This window comes from Helianthus annuus, chromosome 5, assembly GCF_002127325.2.
Source record: "Helianthus annuus cultivar XRQ/B chromosome 5, HanXRQr2.0-SUNRISE, whole genome shotgun sequence".
NCBI lineage: Eukaryota > Viridiplantae > Streptophyta > Magnoliopsida > Asterales > Asteraceae > Helianthus > Helianthus annuus.
The window spans coordinates 152032166-152049471 of NC_035437.2; the positions used below are offsets into that span (position 1 = coordinate 152032166).

General features: G+C 36.6%; 2 protein-coding genes across 2 annotated transcripts; one reads left to right on the forward strand and one right to left on the reverse strand.

Annotated features, from left to right (window-relative positions):
- The first annotated feature begins 6155 nt into the window (after positions 1 to 6155).
- LOC110943949 lies at positions 6156 to 7657 on the forward strand. Its single transcript, XM_022185679.1, has 4 exons — positions 6156 to 6651; positions 6759 to 6826; positions 6908 to 7145; positions 7530 to 7657. The coding sequence occupies exons 1-4, from the start codon at positions 6156 to 6158 to the stop codon at positions 7655 to 7657; spliced, it is 930 nt and encodes a 309-aa protein (XP_022041371.1).
- A 498-nt stretch (positions 7658 to 8155) lies between these two features.
- LOC110939386 (ABC transporter G family member 9) lies at positions 8156 to 10646 on the reverse strand. The gene is made up of 4 exons (XM_022181032.2): positions 10541 to 10646; positions 9393 to 10188; positions 8983 to 9305; positions 8156 to 8896 (listed from the first exon to the last, which is right to left on the reverse strand). Exons 1-4 carry the CDS (start codon positions 10625 to 10627, stop codon positions 8243 to 8245), a joined length of 1860 nt encoding a protein of 619 aa, XP_022036724.1. The 5' UTR covers positions 10628 to 10646; the 3' UTR covers positions 8156 to 8242.
- Positions 10647 to 17306: the final 6660 nt, after the last annotated feature.

The window sequence follows — 17306 nt, forward strand, 5'->3', positions numbered from 1 at the left end:
ACGGGTAACCGTATGAGTCATGAACAAGTTCCATATGCCAATACACTTTAAACAAGTTATAATATCAGTAGGATATCAACTTGTATGCTCGTTAAGGTTTTAAAATCAAACTATGCCTCAAAAGGGCATTTTGGTAATTTTACAACTTATAAAACGAGCTTGCAAGTAAACTGATGTCATGGTCATAAGCATTCTATAAAAATGGTTAAATTATGATATCATATCAGTAGGATATCAAATATATGTGTGGTTTATGCTTTAAGACCAAGCTTTGCACCGTAGGGGCATTTTGGTCATTTAACACATAGTTTTGAGAATTTATTTGGGATTCTAAGTTCATGACTTATACCTACTGTAAAAATATTTAAAATGGTTTATAAAATCAGTAGGTAACAAGTCTTGGTTTATAAATATGGTTTAAAACCATACTACGCGCCTAAACGGCGTTAATGTCGTTAAATCACGATTTATGCGATGGTTTATGAAATCTGATGTTATGACCAGCTTTGAATAGTTAAAATATTTTATTTGTCATAACAAATCAGTAAGAAAAAGGTTTGGTTTGAATATTATGCTTAAAACCCATTTTATATGCCATAGGGACATTATCGTCGTTTATCGGTATTGTATAAGAACATGGAGTTAAACTCAGTTTACAATCTGACTTAGCATCCCAAATAATCCTAATTATAATATCATATCAGTAGGTAATGAGTTTTGTACTAAAATTATGTTTAAAACTCATTTTGGGTGTAAAAGGGCATTTTAGTCCTTTTAAAAGCATAGTTTACGCTCATATGCATAAACTCAGTTTATGACCAGATTATAACCATCAAAATATTCTAAACATGTTTTCTTATCAGTACATAACTCATTTTCATGCTCATATATATTTAAAACCTTATTTTTAAACAAAAGGACATAATAGTCAAAGTATGGCATAATAACGGAACATGCGCATAAACTCAGATTACTAGTCCGATCGTGTAATATAACCTTATAGGGTTATACTATATCATAATACGATCATAACGGAACTTTAAATCAGTAGCATTCTAGTCTACTTTGGTTTATAATCGAAAGTCAATGCAGAAGTCAAACTTCGCGACTTTCGGTTGCGAATCGACCCTAAAACTGGAATTGACGAGCCGAACATGTTTACACATGTTCTAATAATTATTACCGAGTTGTTTAAGTGATAAAACATATTTTAGAACACTTCTAAACTCATATCGCAATTATTTTAAAAACTCACACGTTGACTTTTTAAAATAATATTACGTTGACTCGTCAATTGACCAAGCAAACGTGATTCTTAAGAGGTGCCCTTTTGAGGGATTAACACCTACCTAATTACGATCATGTAGCCATGTTCGTTGTGAACAATGGCTTGACCGTTTAAGGTCTAACTAAAAGTCAAAAAGTTTATCGTAAACGCTTGACTTTTCGGCTTTAAAAGCCTATGAAATGACTAAGCCACGAAAGGAACACTTACAAGTGGTCCTAGGGACTGAAGAAAACTCAAAGGTATGCTCCCAATTACTCAGGAACTCCCACAAGAGCTAGAAAGAAGGAAATGAATGGTGCAAGGTTTGAAGGTGGATGAACACTTCTATATATAGTGTTTGGGAATTTATTGGATGATTGCCAAGTGTTTGAGAGGTTATAAGATCACTCCAGGCGTCTAGGAAGGTGTCCAATACTAGGAATGAGTCCATGGTTTCGATTAAATGGCTTAGAATGGTTAGGATTGGGGAACAAGCAAAGAAATAAAACAAAAAAAAAAAATAGTTACTGGGCTATTGTTGGCGGCCCGCGAAGGATAGCCGGCCCACTGTTGCGGCGCGCGACTCTGTCTGGCCCAGGTTCAACGTTTGCTGCTTTAGCAGCTTTGGTCCCTCATTCTTTTTATTCACCTTTTTAACTTTCATATATTGTCATTTTAAGCACCATACTTCCATATACATCATATTATGTTAATATAAGGTACAAATTCCATTAGTGACCAATCTTAGGCACACCCGGGAGTACGACCCGGCATTACGGAGTTCACGTTTCGTTTAGGAGGTCACTCAAAGGCGTAGTTTCGTACGTTGACGCTTTTAGTCCTTTTAAAATACAAAGTTGTGCGTAATATCGTTTAATGATATCAAAGTCTTACATAGACCATATTAGGCATTCCCGAGTGTATGACCGAGCATCACGACGCTCCGGGTTCGTGAAAAGGTCATTCAGAGGTAAGAATTAACATGTTGACACTTTTAACCCTTCTAACGCACAAACTTGTGCGTATTATCGTTTAACGGCATCAAAGCCCTAAACGGCCAATATTAGGTATTCCCAAGAGTGTGAGCAAACATCATAACGCTTCGGATTGTTAAAAGGTTACTCAGAGGTAAGATTTAACATGTTGACGCTTTTAACCCTCCGTTACCGAAACTTTTGAGTTTATCGCAAAGGGTTTCGATTATCCAACAAGTGGCTTAGTACGAGAATACGAATACCGTGTAAGGTCATTCAGAGGCTTAGTTTAAGTATGTTGACACTTTCAGTCCTTTCACATTCAAAGTTTTAATTGTTTGGAGATAATAGTCCCTCCTAATCAATGTTTGACATAATTAGGATTAGGGACACGTGTCAACACATTATTGAACACGATTTCACGAGGTGTTACAAAGGTGTCATTGCTTTGATCCCCTCGATCCAAAAACCTAACCGGCATATGATAGAGTTGGAATCCGTACTTACCAGCCTTGAACTATCAGCTCTCAAAAAGATTGATCCCCAGGTCTTCAGTGAACAGCGTTTTGAAACTACTAGTGACTTTAGATACCTGTATGTTTCCGTGCAAAACCCTTCACGCTGGCTAGAGAATTGATTAAAATCCTCAAATATATGTTTGTGCAAAACATTCCACGCAGAACCTTTGGTATCACCAGAAAATCACAAACTTCTGTGATTGTGTATAGAAATTTACTAAAGAAATTCCAAAACATATGAAAATTTTTATTCCCCCATTTCTTTGGTGAAATCGCTAAACCTTAACAAATACCCTTCTCTGAGCGGAACTATCGTCAACTTCACTGAACAAATTCTCTCCACAAAGCAGAATTTTTCAAATGTTCTCGGTTTTTCGAAGAATCACGAAAGCGATTTTCTTCTTTGCATATTCTAGTTGATAAAGAAAGTCCCCTACCCCCGTAGGATCGGACTTGTATCCCCCCAAAGTTCTGCTAATACCTAATCCGAAAACTTCCATCATAGGCATAACTCTTCGACTTTGTGAACTCGTTAGGACCGATCTTGGCGCTCAAGGTTCCTTCAATCGTTACCAAATGCGAGAATATGGCAATAAACAAAGTGCTTTCGAGCATTTACAAACACCGATAACCAAATAAATTTTCATGTGCGGAAATAAATATACCGTTTTTGGCCCATAATAGTCAAGTCACCAAATTTGACATTTGCATCGGTAACCGTGACTACCCCACATTCTTAAAAACATATGTTTTCATCATGCCTCATCATCCCAAACTGGTTTGGCGTGCTTTCGAACTCATGCCCAAAGCTTAAAATTCTTGGCCCACTAAAATAGTCTTGTACTCTTGGCCCGATTCAAACTTGTGGCAAATTTTGTGGATCCAAACCAACTTTCACGAGGCCCAATATTTATAATTCTTTTGTTACCCGCCCCCCAAAAAAAACATAACTTGTTGGATCCAAGCTACCATAGTCGGTGGCCCAAAGCTGAATGTAACAGCTATTGTTTTACCAAATCATGTGGCCCACCAACTTTAACAACCTTTAAATTTGGCCCAAATAAAAAATTTTCAACATGCATTCACGACCCATCTAATTAGAGTGCATTATACAACCCAAAAGTCAACAACCCTAATTTTAATATTTAAAGACCAGCCGCTAACATCATCTTCCAGTACTAACATCATCTTCCAGCTAATAAACATTGTTATTCAGCCGCCATCAGACATCCTCCAACGTGTACCTCCCTCATCCGTCATATACCAGCCGATGCCCGCATTCTTTTTACTCGCCGCCTTTCACGACCACGGACCACCGCCGTGGCGCCGCCCACCGGCCACCTCCGTCCCACGAAGAACTCCAGCATATGAAACACTATTCTTCGCCAAAACAGGTCACAAATCATGAGGAGTCTTTCGTGGATCGAACCTTGAGGAAGCATGCAGGTTCTTCGCCAAGGGGGTTCTTCGGCTAAGAGGGTTCTTCGTATAGACCAACATCAGCGAACAATCAAAGCAAAGAAGAATGTTCTTCGTCGGATGTTATTTTTCGCAGGTATAGGTTCTTCGGCAGAGACATTCAGACGAAGAAGGTTCTTCGACAATGCATGCTCTTCGTGGAGGGTTCTTCGCAATGAGTAGGTAGGTTTCGCTGTTCACTTTTGGGTCCAGATCTGAAGAAACCCTAGTTTCTCTTAAACAGCCGCCACCCACCTCAAGAACATGGCGAAAAGTTCTTCTGCATATTTGACGAAAAACACCTCAAAAGTGATAATGGATGATGAAAACTTGATATATTTGGTGTGAAACATAAAACCTAACCCTCTTGTATGGTCTATTTCATCTGAGATCCATATATTTGGGTCCAGATCTGGGTTTTTCTTGTTTACACCACTTTTACATCTTGAACAAAAACCCACAAGAATCACTAGTCAAGAGCTCACGTGACTTAGCAAATGGTTAGATTCACTAAGTTGGGTACAGTGGCCCTGATACCACTTGTAGGTTCGTGATTCGGACTGAACACTGTGATTAGTGTGTGATTAAGTTCAAAGACGGAAGATTAAAGACAGATAAACAACTTTCTTGTATAAAATTGGGTAGCATCACGTTACAAATCGACACAATTATAAGTTATCCAAAATATACCAAAGGAGCATACATCCGAGAGAGACCAAGTGGTGATCTCTCCCCCAAGTCTAAGACCGTAAGAAGTTGCAAATGACCTAAGGATGGTATTTATAGCCACACCACCTTCACATGAAAATCCACCTTTATGTGGAGGGTCACTTGCAAACGCACACGGTCACACGAATAACCCTTTCGTTTGACCACTTCAAACGAGCGGGTCTATACACGTTCGTTTGACCGTTTCACTAACTATTACATAATCAGCATAAAAAGTAATCTAATCTATTCGAACAGCATCAGACACAAAAATTGCACCAACAAAACAACACCACGATGGTCAAACAACATAAGGTTGTTGTTTGGAAAAGTCAAACAACAAGAGTTGTTGTTTGTAAAAGTCAAACAACAAGAGTTGTTGTTTGGAAAAGTCAAACAACAAGGGTTGTTGTTTGGAAATGACCAATGGGTCGTTTAGAAAATCTAAAACACAAGGGTTGCTGTGTGGAAATGACTAACGTCGTTTGGAAAATAAGTAAGATGTCGTTTGATGATCTGCAGATTTGAAGAATAGGTTATGAATAATTCATTTGTAGATCAGATCGAACACCTCTCAAAAACGCAGTTTGATGATGAAAACTTGTTACATTTGATGTGGAAAAAGAAACCTAACACTCGTGTATGGTCCATTTTGTTCTAGATCTATGTAATTAGGTTTGATTTTCATATCTAGGTTTTTCACACCTGTTTACATCTTGAACAAAAACTCACAAAAATAAATAGTCAAGAGTTCATGTGACCTAGCAAACGGTTGGATTCACTAAGTCTAGTACCATGGCTCTGAAACCAATTGAAATTCCATGTTTAGGACCATTAATCATCTATTAGTGCAAGATTAGTTCACAAATGGAAGATTAGAGATAGACAAAAATTTTCTTGTATAGATTTGGACCACATAAAGTTTCGTCAATTGCCATTCATAAGGCCACCCACCCGTAGTAGGGGTGACCTCCCGGCAGAATCATCCATGCCGCCCCATAGCGTCGCGCCACACCGCTACGGCCGGTGCTATGGGGTCTTGAAATCGAGTCCTCGCGAAGATGATAGAGGTGTGAGGGGGTGTTTATTTCAAAAATCCGACCGTTACCAACGGTCCTTTATATTATATTAAAAAATCCTAAATATCGATATATACCATTTATCTTTAACATTCACCTCAACCAAACTCTCATTCATCAAAATTATACTCCCACTTTCTTTTAAAAAATAATGGGCTCCCCATCCGAAGATTCGTTCATCGATATTTACCTTTACCGAAGGTTTTTTTCACCCGAAGAAATCGCGGAGGAGGAACAAGTGGTTACGAGTGCATGTGTTATCGCGATACAAGCCATTCAACACGTTAGGCGTTCTCCTCCACGCCACATTTTGAGGCGCACTTTTATCTTGCGAGACCGGGAAGCTGCAAACGAGCATTTGATGAAAGACTATTTTGATACCACACCGGTTCATGGGCCGGATGTTTTTAGACGGCGATTTAGGATGAGCCAAATGTTATTCTTGCGCATTAATGATGATTTGGAAGCTAAGTACGACTACTTTAAGCAAAGAATGGATGCAAGAGGATATCTAGGGTTCACCTCAATTCAAAAGGTAACTTCCGCTTTACGTATACTAGCCTACGGAAACACGTACGACATCAACGACGAGTATTTGAAGATGGAGGAGAAAACAACACGAGATAGCGTGGAATATTTCTGCTTCGGTATTTTTTTTACTCACTTGTGTATATTTAATTTTATTTTAAAGTACATCACTAGTAAAACTTTTATATTAAATTTTATATATTTAATTTTTTGAGGTATATGTCAGTTATATGGAAAACGTTACTTGAGAAATCCCACTTGGAACGACCTTCAACAAATATACAAATATATGAGGTGATTTAGAAAAGCATGGAATACCCAGTATGATTGGTAGTTTGTATTGTCGTCAATGGCGTTGGTATAATTGTCCAACAGCATGACGAAGTCAACTTACACGCGGTAACCAGTAAGGACCAACTTTGGTTTTTACAAGCGGTTGCGTCATACGACATTTGGGTATGGTTGGCTTTCTTTGGTGTAACCAGGTGTATAAACGACGTTAATACCTTCGAATGTTCACCATTGTTAGAGAGCTACATTTCTGGCACGATACCGAAAGTTGGTTTTCATGCAAATAGGAATGACTACGAGCTTGGATACTATCTGGGCAATGGTATATACCCGGGATATTCGAATATTGTTAAAACGTTTTCTGAAACGCTCGATGTGAAAAGACAATATTTTAAAAAACTATAAGAGTCTTCGCAAAAGGATATCCAGAGGTATTTCGGAGTTCTTCAACAACGATGGCATTTTATTAGAAATCCTTGTCGTATGTAGAATAAAGATAGAAATCGAATGGTCATGTATGCTTGCATCATTATGCATAATATGATCATAGAGGATGATGGAAAAGTGATATGCCAAAACTATTTTCCGGAAGATGTAGTTGAAGGAACCTAAGCAACAATGGAAGAGAGAATCTTAAATGCTTAACTATTGCGATCAAATAATATACATAACGAGTTAAAGGCGGTTTTGGTCAATCATGCTTAAGCGATTCGCCCAATTCCACATGATGGTGACGTCGAAGAAGACTACGAGGAAGAAGAAGTTGAAGAATTTGAAGTTGGGAACTTTTCAGACGGAGGTTTGGATAATGGAGAAAACGAAGAGGAAAAATGAGAGAACGACGATGAAGACGAAGAATAAATGTATTGTTTTCTTTATTGTAATGTTTTTTTTTTAAATTTAATAAAAGTGTTTTTTAAATAATCTAGAGATTATTTAAAAAAATAGAAAATTAATGATTAGATAATGATGGGTATGGAGCTTTATAACTACACCCTCTTATGATATAAAGCCTTATAAAGCCCCCTTATGCACTTTTTGACACTTGTCGCATAACGCCCCACAAAGGGGCTTTATGACTTACACATGGTCTAATACATTAAACTTTCAAATTATTTATTCAAACTATGTAGTAAGCGGGTTTTCTCATTGAAATCTGAACTATAACTCGTACGATAGATCACTAATAAGAGAGACTTTAGGAATGATAAAAAGTAAAAATAAATAACAATAATATCACATTTGAAATGATTTAAATATATGATTCTATAAAACATATATCCAAGAAGGTCAATTCTATAGAATAAACCATACCGTACCAATATTCTTAAGGTGGACAAACCCATTAAAAGAAAAACACAACATGAAGAATCCCTCAATATAGTTATCTTTTGACCCACAAATTATAAAAACCTCAACTCACTTTTTAGGTACTCCGATCCTCATGAGAGCAACATAAGCAACAACCCGATAAAATACTAGCATTATAACTAAGGCAACAAAAGAGGTCAGTTGCCCATCAAGCCCAATATTCTTGATAGCTGGATAATCAGCAACCAAACAAGTTTGGTTACCGCATCGATAAGTCTGGTCATGCTCGTATTGCGATCCTAATAAGAGCTTGTAAGTATATAAACTGATTGACACGTACTTGATCCAAGATATAAAAACTGGAACATGTTGAACATAATATCCACCTGCCAATGAGAAGGATAGCATGATCACTGACCCTAAGGTGGTTGCTGATTTGAGGTCCATAATTAGTGCACCTAAGGCTAGTCCTAGCCCTTGAGAGACCAACACACTTAATAGAAGTGCGCACAATGCGTAAAAGAAACTACCCACATTGGGTTTGAGCCCAGACATCCAATAGGTTACTATAAAAAAAATTGTTGGAAGAACTAGCTCCATTGGAAGATCAGCTATTGTTCTTGACATGAAATAAGATGAAAGTCGATACATTCCTGATGATCTTTCTTTTGAAAGCACCTCTCGTTCTTGAGGGAAAGTGAAAATTGCTTGATATAATGGAAAAAAACCCCAAAATCCAGTGTAGAAAAACAACAATCCTGACTGCAAAATTTTTATTTTTTAAGTCAATAATATATCAAAACTGCAAAACGAAAATCGAAAGTAACAAGACAATAAACTTGGCATACCTGATCTTGTAGGTGAGCTGTATCTGACCGCCACCAAAGCAAACCACATAGAATTGAAATTATTACAATTTGAGCAATCTTGAGACCATCAAAATTTTCATGTCTCCTTTCTTTCAGATCTCTTCTAAGCAAAATTGTGAACTGTTGCAACAAAGTTGTACTCCATGGTTCTGACTTCTTGAGGTCAAATGCATCATCAACTTGTTCTTCAAATCCTTGGGTTTCAGCTTTCAGGTTATCATCTAGTTTCAACTTATAAGCTGAAACTAACTTCCTTTTGACTGCAGCTTGATCTTCTGGATTAGAATCATCCGGTGATATACCTGATTTTACATTTTTACAAAGTTCACAAAAGTTAGTTATCATGCAAAAACAAAAATATAACCAATCACATATTTTGCAATGCATACCATTTGCAAGATCAAGCAAAAAGTCTGAGGGATTCATAGCAACTGATGGTGAAAATCCAATACTGTTAAAATAAGGCATCGCTTCTGATCCTTTTCCGAAAAACAACGTATTCCCTTCTGATAGCAATAAAACCTTATGAAACATATAAAAGAGACGACTTGAAGGTTGATGAATTGTCATCACAATTGTTCGCCCTCCTTTTGCTAATTCCCATAAAGTTGAAACAATTCGTTGAGCAGTCGTCGAATCAAGCCCTGACGTTGGTTCATCCAAGAACAACAAACTAGGGTTTATAAGCATTTCTTGTCCAATACTAACCCTTTTCCGCTCCCCACCTGATATCCCTCTTAACCTCGAGCCTCCAATAATACTGGTTTTGCATCTTGTCAACCCAAGTTGATTGATTACATCTTCCGCCTTAGCGATCTTTTGTTGACTAGTGAGACTATTAGGAAGCCGAAGAAGAGCTGTGAAAACTAGGGTTTCAGTAACTGTTAAGTGAGGATACAGGACATCATCTTGAGTAACAAAACCAGTGTTCCTTTTGATTGTACTTGAGAATGGTTTGCCATTGTAGGTAATAGTCCCACCGAGTTTGCCGCCTAGTCTACCGCCTAGCGCTGTCACAAGGGTGGTTTTTCCACTGCCAGATGGGCCTAACATTGCCAACATTTCTCCTGGCAACACCATGCCGGTAACTCCTTTCAATATCTGTTTTTCTATTGGATTGTCATTCTTGTTCTTCTTCAGACAACCTTGATTCTTAATATTGATTTTGTAAACCACTTCTTGAAACTGTTTAATTGCATAATCAAACAGTAATTGTTAAATAATATTTTCAGTTCATGTTTCAATAACTCTTTACAACTCCTAATTAAAAAGTTGAGATTAATTATAACTCTTTTATCATATGATTTTAAATACAACTGAAGAATGTTTCAAGAAAACAAAAACCATAGGATTAGAATATTTATGCGTTTTTCTTGTTCTTGAAAACAAAAAATTCAAGAGCGAAAACAAGCCATGCATAAGTCATATATTGTTTCTACAAACAAAAACACTAATATATGAATAACAAAAACAAAATAGCCATTAGTAGCTCATCATGTTTGTAACCAATAAATTAATCAAAAGATGAAAAACAAACCTTCAATACGACTGGACGATCAACTTTCTTGAAAACCAATTTAGGAGATGAACATTGTGCCTCAAGATCAACCATCTGTGCTTCCATCAATCCGTCAACTTGGATTTCGATTCAACTGTTTTCAATTGAAATTTATGAATATACTATATTCGACTATATATGTGTTTAGCCTCTCTTATGACACAGATGTGTGTATTTAACATGAAAAAAAGATAGAGGTGTGTTTGAATACGAACACGTGTGTATGTATCAATATCTTTTTATGTAGGAATCTGATGAAAAAACGTGACGTTTCTTTTCAAATAAATAGTTATATTTAGTAAATGATTACATCCAATGTATTTAGTCGTTCACACTTAAATATTCATTAAGAGAATTGCAGTTTATGAATATCTAAGGTAAATGAGGTTTGAATGTAGGTGCATTTAATTTGTTACTTTTGACAGTTCCAGAATTATTCTTGTTCTCCGGAAAAGAACTTTTGAGTCAATTTCATTAATTATATGTCCAGTTTTTGTTCTATGGAAAACAACTTTTGAGTCAATTTCATTAATTATATGTCCCGTTTAGGTTTTTTTTCCTTTTTTTAAAAGTCAACTAAATCACCTTAATCAATTAAATCTCCTGTTGGTGTCTTTGGTTGGCTAGGAATAACGTGGTGTTTGCGGATATGGAAGTGACAGTGGATAACGTTTTTAGTGAAGTTCGGTCGTTAGGCTTCTTATGGTTTAAATATAGATCTAAAGGTAGCTCCATTGTTTGGTCGGATTGGTGTAAATTTGTAAATATGTAAGGTGTTTGTTGTTTGGCCCTCCCGGTCTCCGGGTTTGGGTTGTTTTAATGAAGTTTTCTTTTCAAAAAAAAAAACCTTAATCAAAGAAATGAATCCCCTCCATAAGCGTCAGAGTTGAATGCATACCCGAGCCACCAAACCACCAGTTTCGTGTAAAACTTGCCCGAAGGCCCACTACGGTAAAATCCGGTTTGGCTCGGTTTTGAACCGACGACCTCTAGAGAAGTCTAGTTCTAAACTTCATTGCTAAGGAAAAAAAATATTTACTAAGTATTTTTGTTTCAAAAATATTTACCAAAATAGTGTTTTAGTTGTAAATGCTAAGAAAAATCTCACCAAGTGGGTTCTCTCTCAAAATTGGATTTTAAAACATTGATTTTGAGAGTTTTATATCGTATCAGATTTGGCTCAGAAACAGTTTAACCAGATGTATCGGTAGTTCAACCGGGTGTATCAGACGGTTTAACCGGTTCTACCAGACGATTCAACCAGTACAACCGGCTGGTTTGAACCAATTTTAAAACATTACTCATATTTGCATTGGATAACTTTAATTTATGAACTGATTATTGATTTAGTTATTTTTTGAAACATTGCTCTTAGTCGCCGTTATTACCTTGTTTTCTTGCAGTGGTTATTTTTCTAATTACACTCTCTAGTTCACCTCATATCCGTTCACTACGAACTTAAACTTGATATATATTTGTAATTAACAATGTTATTTTTTCTATGTAAATTTTGCACTATGTAATTTTTTTACTATGCACATTTTTATTGTTTAAACCAACATTATTCAAAGCGTCTACGTATTCCCAAACCCAAAGGACTATTTGCACACCCTCTGAGACGCCTCGTATAGGCCCAGACGGGGCGTCTAGGGTTTTTGTCTCCGACTAGAGTCCAAAACCCATACCAGGTCAAATCAGTCACATCAGACGGGTGTCTAGGCCTAGACGATAGCCGTATACGACAGAGGAGAACGCCTCGTCTAGGCCTAGACGAGGCATGCAGAGCATTCTTCAACCATCGGAAAATTCATCGAACTTCTCTGCTTCTTCTTTGCCTTCTATTTGATATTATTCAAAAGTGTTGAAATGTCATCATACTGGGACGGCAACTATGTCTTTAGGCCGTATTCTGGCGAGTCATGGGTGCCCGAAGCCGTTCCGGTAACAGTTATTAGCTTAAATTACTTGTTGTTTTAATTATTTACTAATTATGATACCGTTTCTAGGAGGAGACTGGCGTTCCCGATTCTAACGAGCAAGAGGATGTTGTGTCTAGTGTACCAGGAAATCAAAACAGATCGTTTCTAGATTTGAACACGCATCCCCCTGTTAATGAAACATCCCAAATGACTCATACCATGCTGATGAATCATGTTATCCAAAGCAACAAGGGTATCCGGATTATGGATACGGTGTGAATATTCTTACGTGCAAAAACACTATCCGGATGGACACGGAGGAGACGGTGGTCATCAGCAATTCATTTCCCCGAACAATCCTTACGAAAGTTACAATGCATCATAGCCTTTGTACGTTCAACAAAACTATCCGGAGGGTGGAGGATATGGTGGTGAGGCACCCCCCCATCCTGGGCAATCCGTACTTTACAAAGCAGGTAGCAAATTTATTTAGTTACCTTAGACAGATTAACAAATATAAAATCTAACCTAACCCTATCGATGTTATAGGACCTCAACTCTGAAGATGAACTAAAGAAATGAGCACAAGAAATGGCAAATGCAGATGGTTTCGTTATTGTGACCCGTCGATCAAAGAAAATTGGGGGAAGGACTGCGAGGGTATGGCTTGAATATGACTGTGGTGGTGAGCACCATACTACAACAACAGTTAGAAAAGTCGGAAGCAAAAAAACCGGTTGCCGTTTTACCTGGTGGCGGTGCGAGACCATTCGTATGAAATCTGGGAGATAAAAGGGGGAAAGACTGACATAACCACGAACTTTGTGAGGACCTGTCAGCCCACGCGTTTGTGAGAAGTTTACTCCCAACGAATACAGACTGATCGAGCAGCTGACAGCTCAAAACATGGAGTCGCATAAAAATTTTCAAACGATAAGGAAGCAGGACCCCGACATGAAATTCATGTTCAGAAAGACGTATAAGACGCATTATAAAGGATTAGAGCCAAACAAAGAGATGGATTGACTCCCATGTAGTCACTAGAAAACATCCTAATTAAAAACAAATTTATTTACGAGAAATGGGAGGAACCTAGAACAGAGGTCGTAACAGAGATCTTCTTTGTTCATCCCTACTTGAGTGATATGTGGCGTGCATTCCCGCATGTCTTGCTGATCGATTCGACGTACAAAACAAACGTATACAACATGCCATTTGTCCAGATTGTTGGTATGACGCCTACCAGCTATTCGTTTTGTATCGTGCATGTCGTTATCTGTAAAGAACGGAGTGATAACTTTGTATGGGTGCTTGAGAGGATCAAGTTAATGTTGGATGAACGTATGGAGCCATGTGTGATTGTAACGGATAGAGATTTGGCCCTAATGAATGCCTGTGCTAAAGTATTTCCAAACGCCTCTAGGTATCTTTGCAGGTTTCACATACAATAGAATATTCGTAAGCACTGCAAGAGCGCCTTCACAGAAAAAGAGTGGCAAAAATTTCTGTCATTCTGGGGGATATTGTGTGAGTCTCCATGAGTACCCATATACGAGTACCACTTGCGCAACCTGCAAAAACGACTTGTGGAGTGCAAACGTTCAAGTAAGTTTTTTAAATAACATATGACTCACCTAAGTACATTTAATAGATTATTTTTTCTTTTTAGGGGTCTTTAAGTACATGTATGATAACTGGCTGAAAGATTATAAGGAAATGTTCGTTTTTGCGTGGACTGATCAGAGTCACAACTTTGTTCAGCGTACCACAAACAAAGTTGAGAGCCAACACGCCAATTTAAAGAGATACGTCCAAGATAGGAGCTCACTGGACCGTATAGTTGGCTGTGTCCAGGATATAGTTGAAACACAATAAAGTGAAATAAGGAGGAGTTTTCGAGAAAGCATCAAAAAAAGAATGAAACACCACAGAAACCCGCTGTTTGACCACCTATGTGGAAAAGTTTCCCATACAGCACTTGATTTGTTGAGTGGAAAGCTACTTAGGAAACTAGACGTGTTACAGCGCTTTCATTCATCATGTGGTTGCCAGATGTGGTACAGCTGTGGGTTGTCGTTTTTTGGTTGTAGGTTGGAAAAGTACGTACGTGCAGGTAATAATTTTTAAACATACAACACTTGTATGATATATGTATGTTAATCATGTGGCTTAAACAGTACATTGTTTTAACCGTGCAGAGTGTCCGATAATCGAAGACGTAGATGTCTTTTGGCGGAAACTTAACTTTCAACCATGTAAATTGATAGATGATGACGTTGACGTGTTAGAAGAGCTCAATATTGTTAGACAACAATTAGAGTCGCACCCCCAGCTCAGAAAAGAAAGTTTGTCGTCAAAGATTAAAGCGGTGTTGACGCCAACAATTGCCATTTTAGTCCCTGAGATTTGTCTCAATTTGCTATTTTAGTCCAAATAGTTTTTTTCTCACCTGGGTCCCTAACTTTTCCCATTTTTTGTCATTTTAATCACATTGCCTAACTCATTCTAAAAACCTAATTATAACCAGAGGTATTTCAGTATTTCTTGTATTTTGGCATTAACCAAAAAAGGTTCCTAAATTGCTATTTTCATCCAAAACCATTTTTATATCTTTTTTAAAATAATTTATATTATATATATAATTATTATAAAAGATAGAAATCTGAATTTTATTTATTATTATTATTATTATTATTATTATTATTAAAATAAAAATCTGATCTACTCAATCATATTTATATTACCTACATATACAAAGATGCTTTGCGGCAATAGTTCCACCTTTCAATTGGTAGAAAAGGGCGGTGCCCTTTTTTTTAATATAAATAGATAATCTCATTGGTCTAATCAATTTACAAATAAAATAGCTCAAAATCATAATTCCGCCCTTGCCCTTTGTTAAAAATAATATGAATTTGCCCCTTTTTCAAAAATTACACTTTCGCCCTAAGTGAAAAATTACGATTTTCCCCTCATTTCAAAATAAATTTATACCAATGCTCCCAGCTCAAAATTACGATTTTGCCCATACTACAAAACTATAATTTTGCCTTAGTTCAAAATAAAATTATGGTTTTGACCTAGCTAAAAAATACGAATTTGCCCCGAGTTTAAGATTATGAGTTTTCTCTCATTTAAAAAATTACGATTTTGCCTAAGCTAAAATTTGTAGTCTTGCTATCGTTTTAGTTTTTCCTCCCTAGCTAAAAATTACGATTTTCCCTCGGTTCAAAAATATGATTTTAATTACGTTTGCGCCATGAGTTCATAATTACGATTTTGCCCTTAGTTCAAAACTATTATTTTGCTCCAGTTCAAAATAAAATTATGGTTTTGCCCCTAGCTTAAAGTTATGAATTTACCCTCAGCTTAAAATTATGAGTTTGCCCTCAGTTAAAAAAATTACGATTTGGTCACAAGGTAAAATTTGTAGTCTTGCCATTGTTTTATTTTATTTATTTATTTATTTTTTTTTTTTTGCAAAACTATAGTAGTTTTTATTTTACTTCGTTGACTCAATTTAATTTTTGTGTCAACCAGGTGTCTAACACTCGCTCATTGGTTCTGACAAATTACTATTTTGCCCACAACTCAAAATTAAAGGTTTGCCATCGTTTTAGTTGTTTTTTTTGTTTTAGCAAAACTATGATAGTGTTTTGTTTAATTGGTTGACTCGATTTTTCTATAGATCGTGTTATAAGTACTATGTATAAGTAACTAAAATACATACGCGAATGTTATGAAACTAAGAAATTTTCGGCTTGACGCCCCGCAACGCGGGCGGGGCATCCAACTAGTTAGGGTACATACACACATTTATATTTATATAAATATATAAACACACACAACACCACTGTCACTTATATGCGCAAAATGCAACATATAAATTATATCAAATGTGGCATAAAACTAACCCTTTTTTAGCACTAATGTTGGAAAAAATGTGTTTTTGTCTTCCTTTTGTATTTTCAGGATTAAATGAGCTCAAATTAACAAAAGAAGCAAAAAGACAGCAAAATCTAACATAAATACAAGAAAAGGAACAAAAGTGGAATGCCCGACTGTAACGCCCTGTGTTTTGTACTTTCTATTTATAGCTTGTCTTACTCGTGTTGCTAATTTTGGAAGCTTTGTATCATTGTACTCGTTCCTTCTAGTACTCGTTGTAAACTCGAGATTTTGATCATGAATGAAAACTTGCATTTCCTTGTTACATACTATACATACACCATAATACGATTAATCATGAGATCATTTGATACTTCTTTGTGATACTTACAAACATATGTTGAACTTGTAAATATGTGACATATACTTGTTACTTACAAACATGTTACATACTTGTACATTACACTTTTTGCCTAGTTAAATCATGTTTTATTTCATATTTCACCTTGTTACAAGTTAGGGGAAACATTGTTGCATATTATTACACAACTTAACTAATAAAATTACTCATTATAATGTTTTAAAAAAATAAAAAACTAAAGAAACATGGCAGCCCAAATTCAGCAAAATTCAGCCCCATATAGTTGGGTTTTGTGGGCTAGTTTCAAGGTGTAACCCCTTCTAAACACTTCCAAAGCCCAACCCATTGAAACCCTAATCCTTCCCCCTATAAATACCACTTATAACCAGCCTCCCTACCACTTTTGCAACACTAAAAACTCTCAAAACATCCTCCAAACCGTAGCTGAAAGCAAAGGTTCGAGTAGATTGACACCCCTTCACGAAAATGAGCATAACTCACTCAATTCTTATCCGATTCACTCGATTCTTTTTCCTACTTGCTTGTATAATCATGGGGTTCGATTCCTAGACTTCTC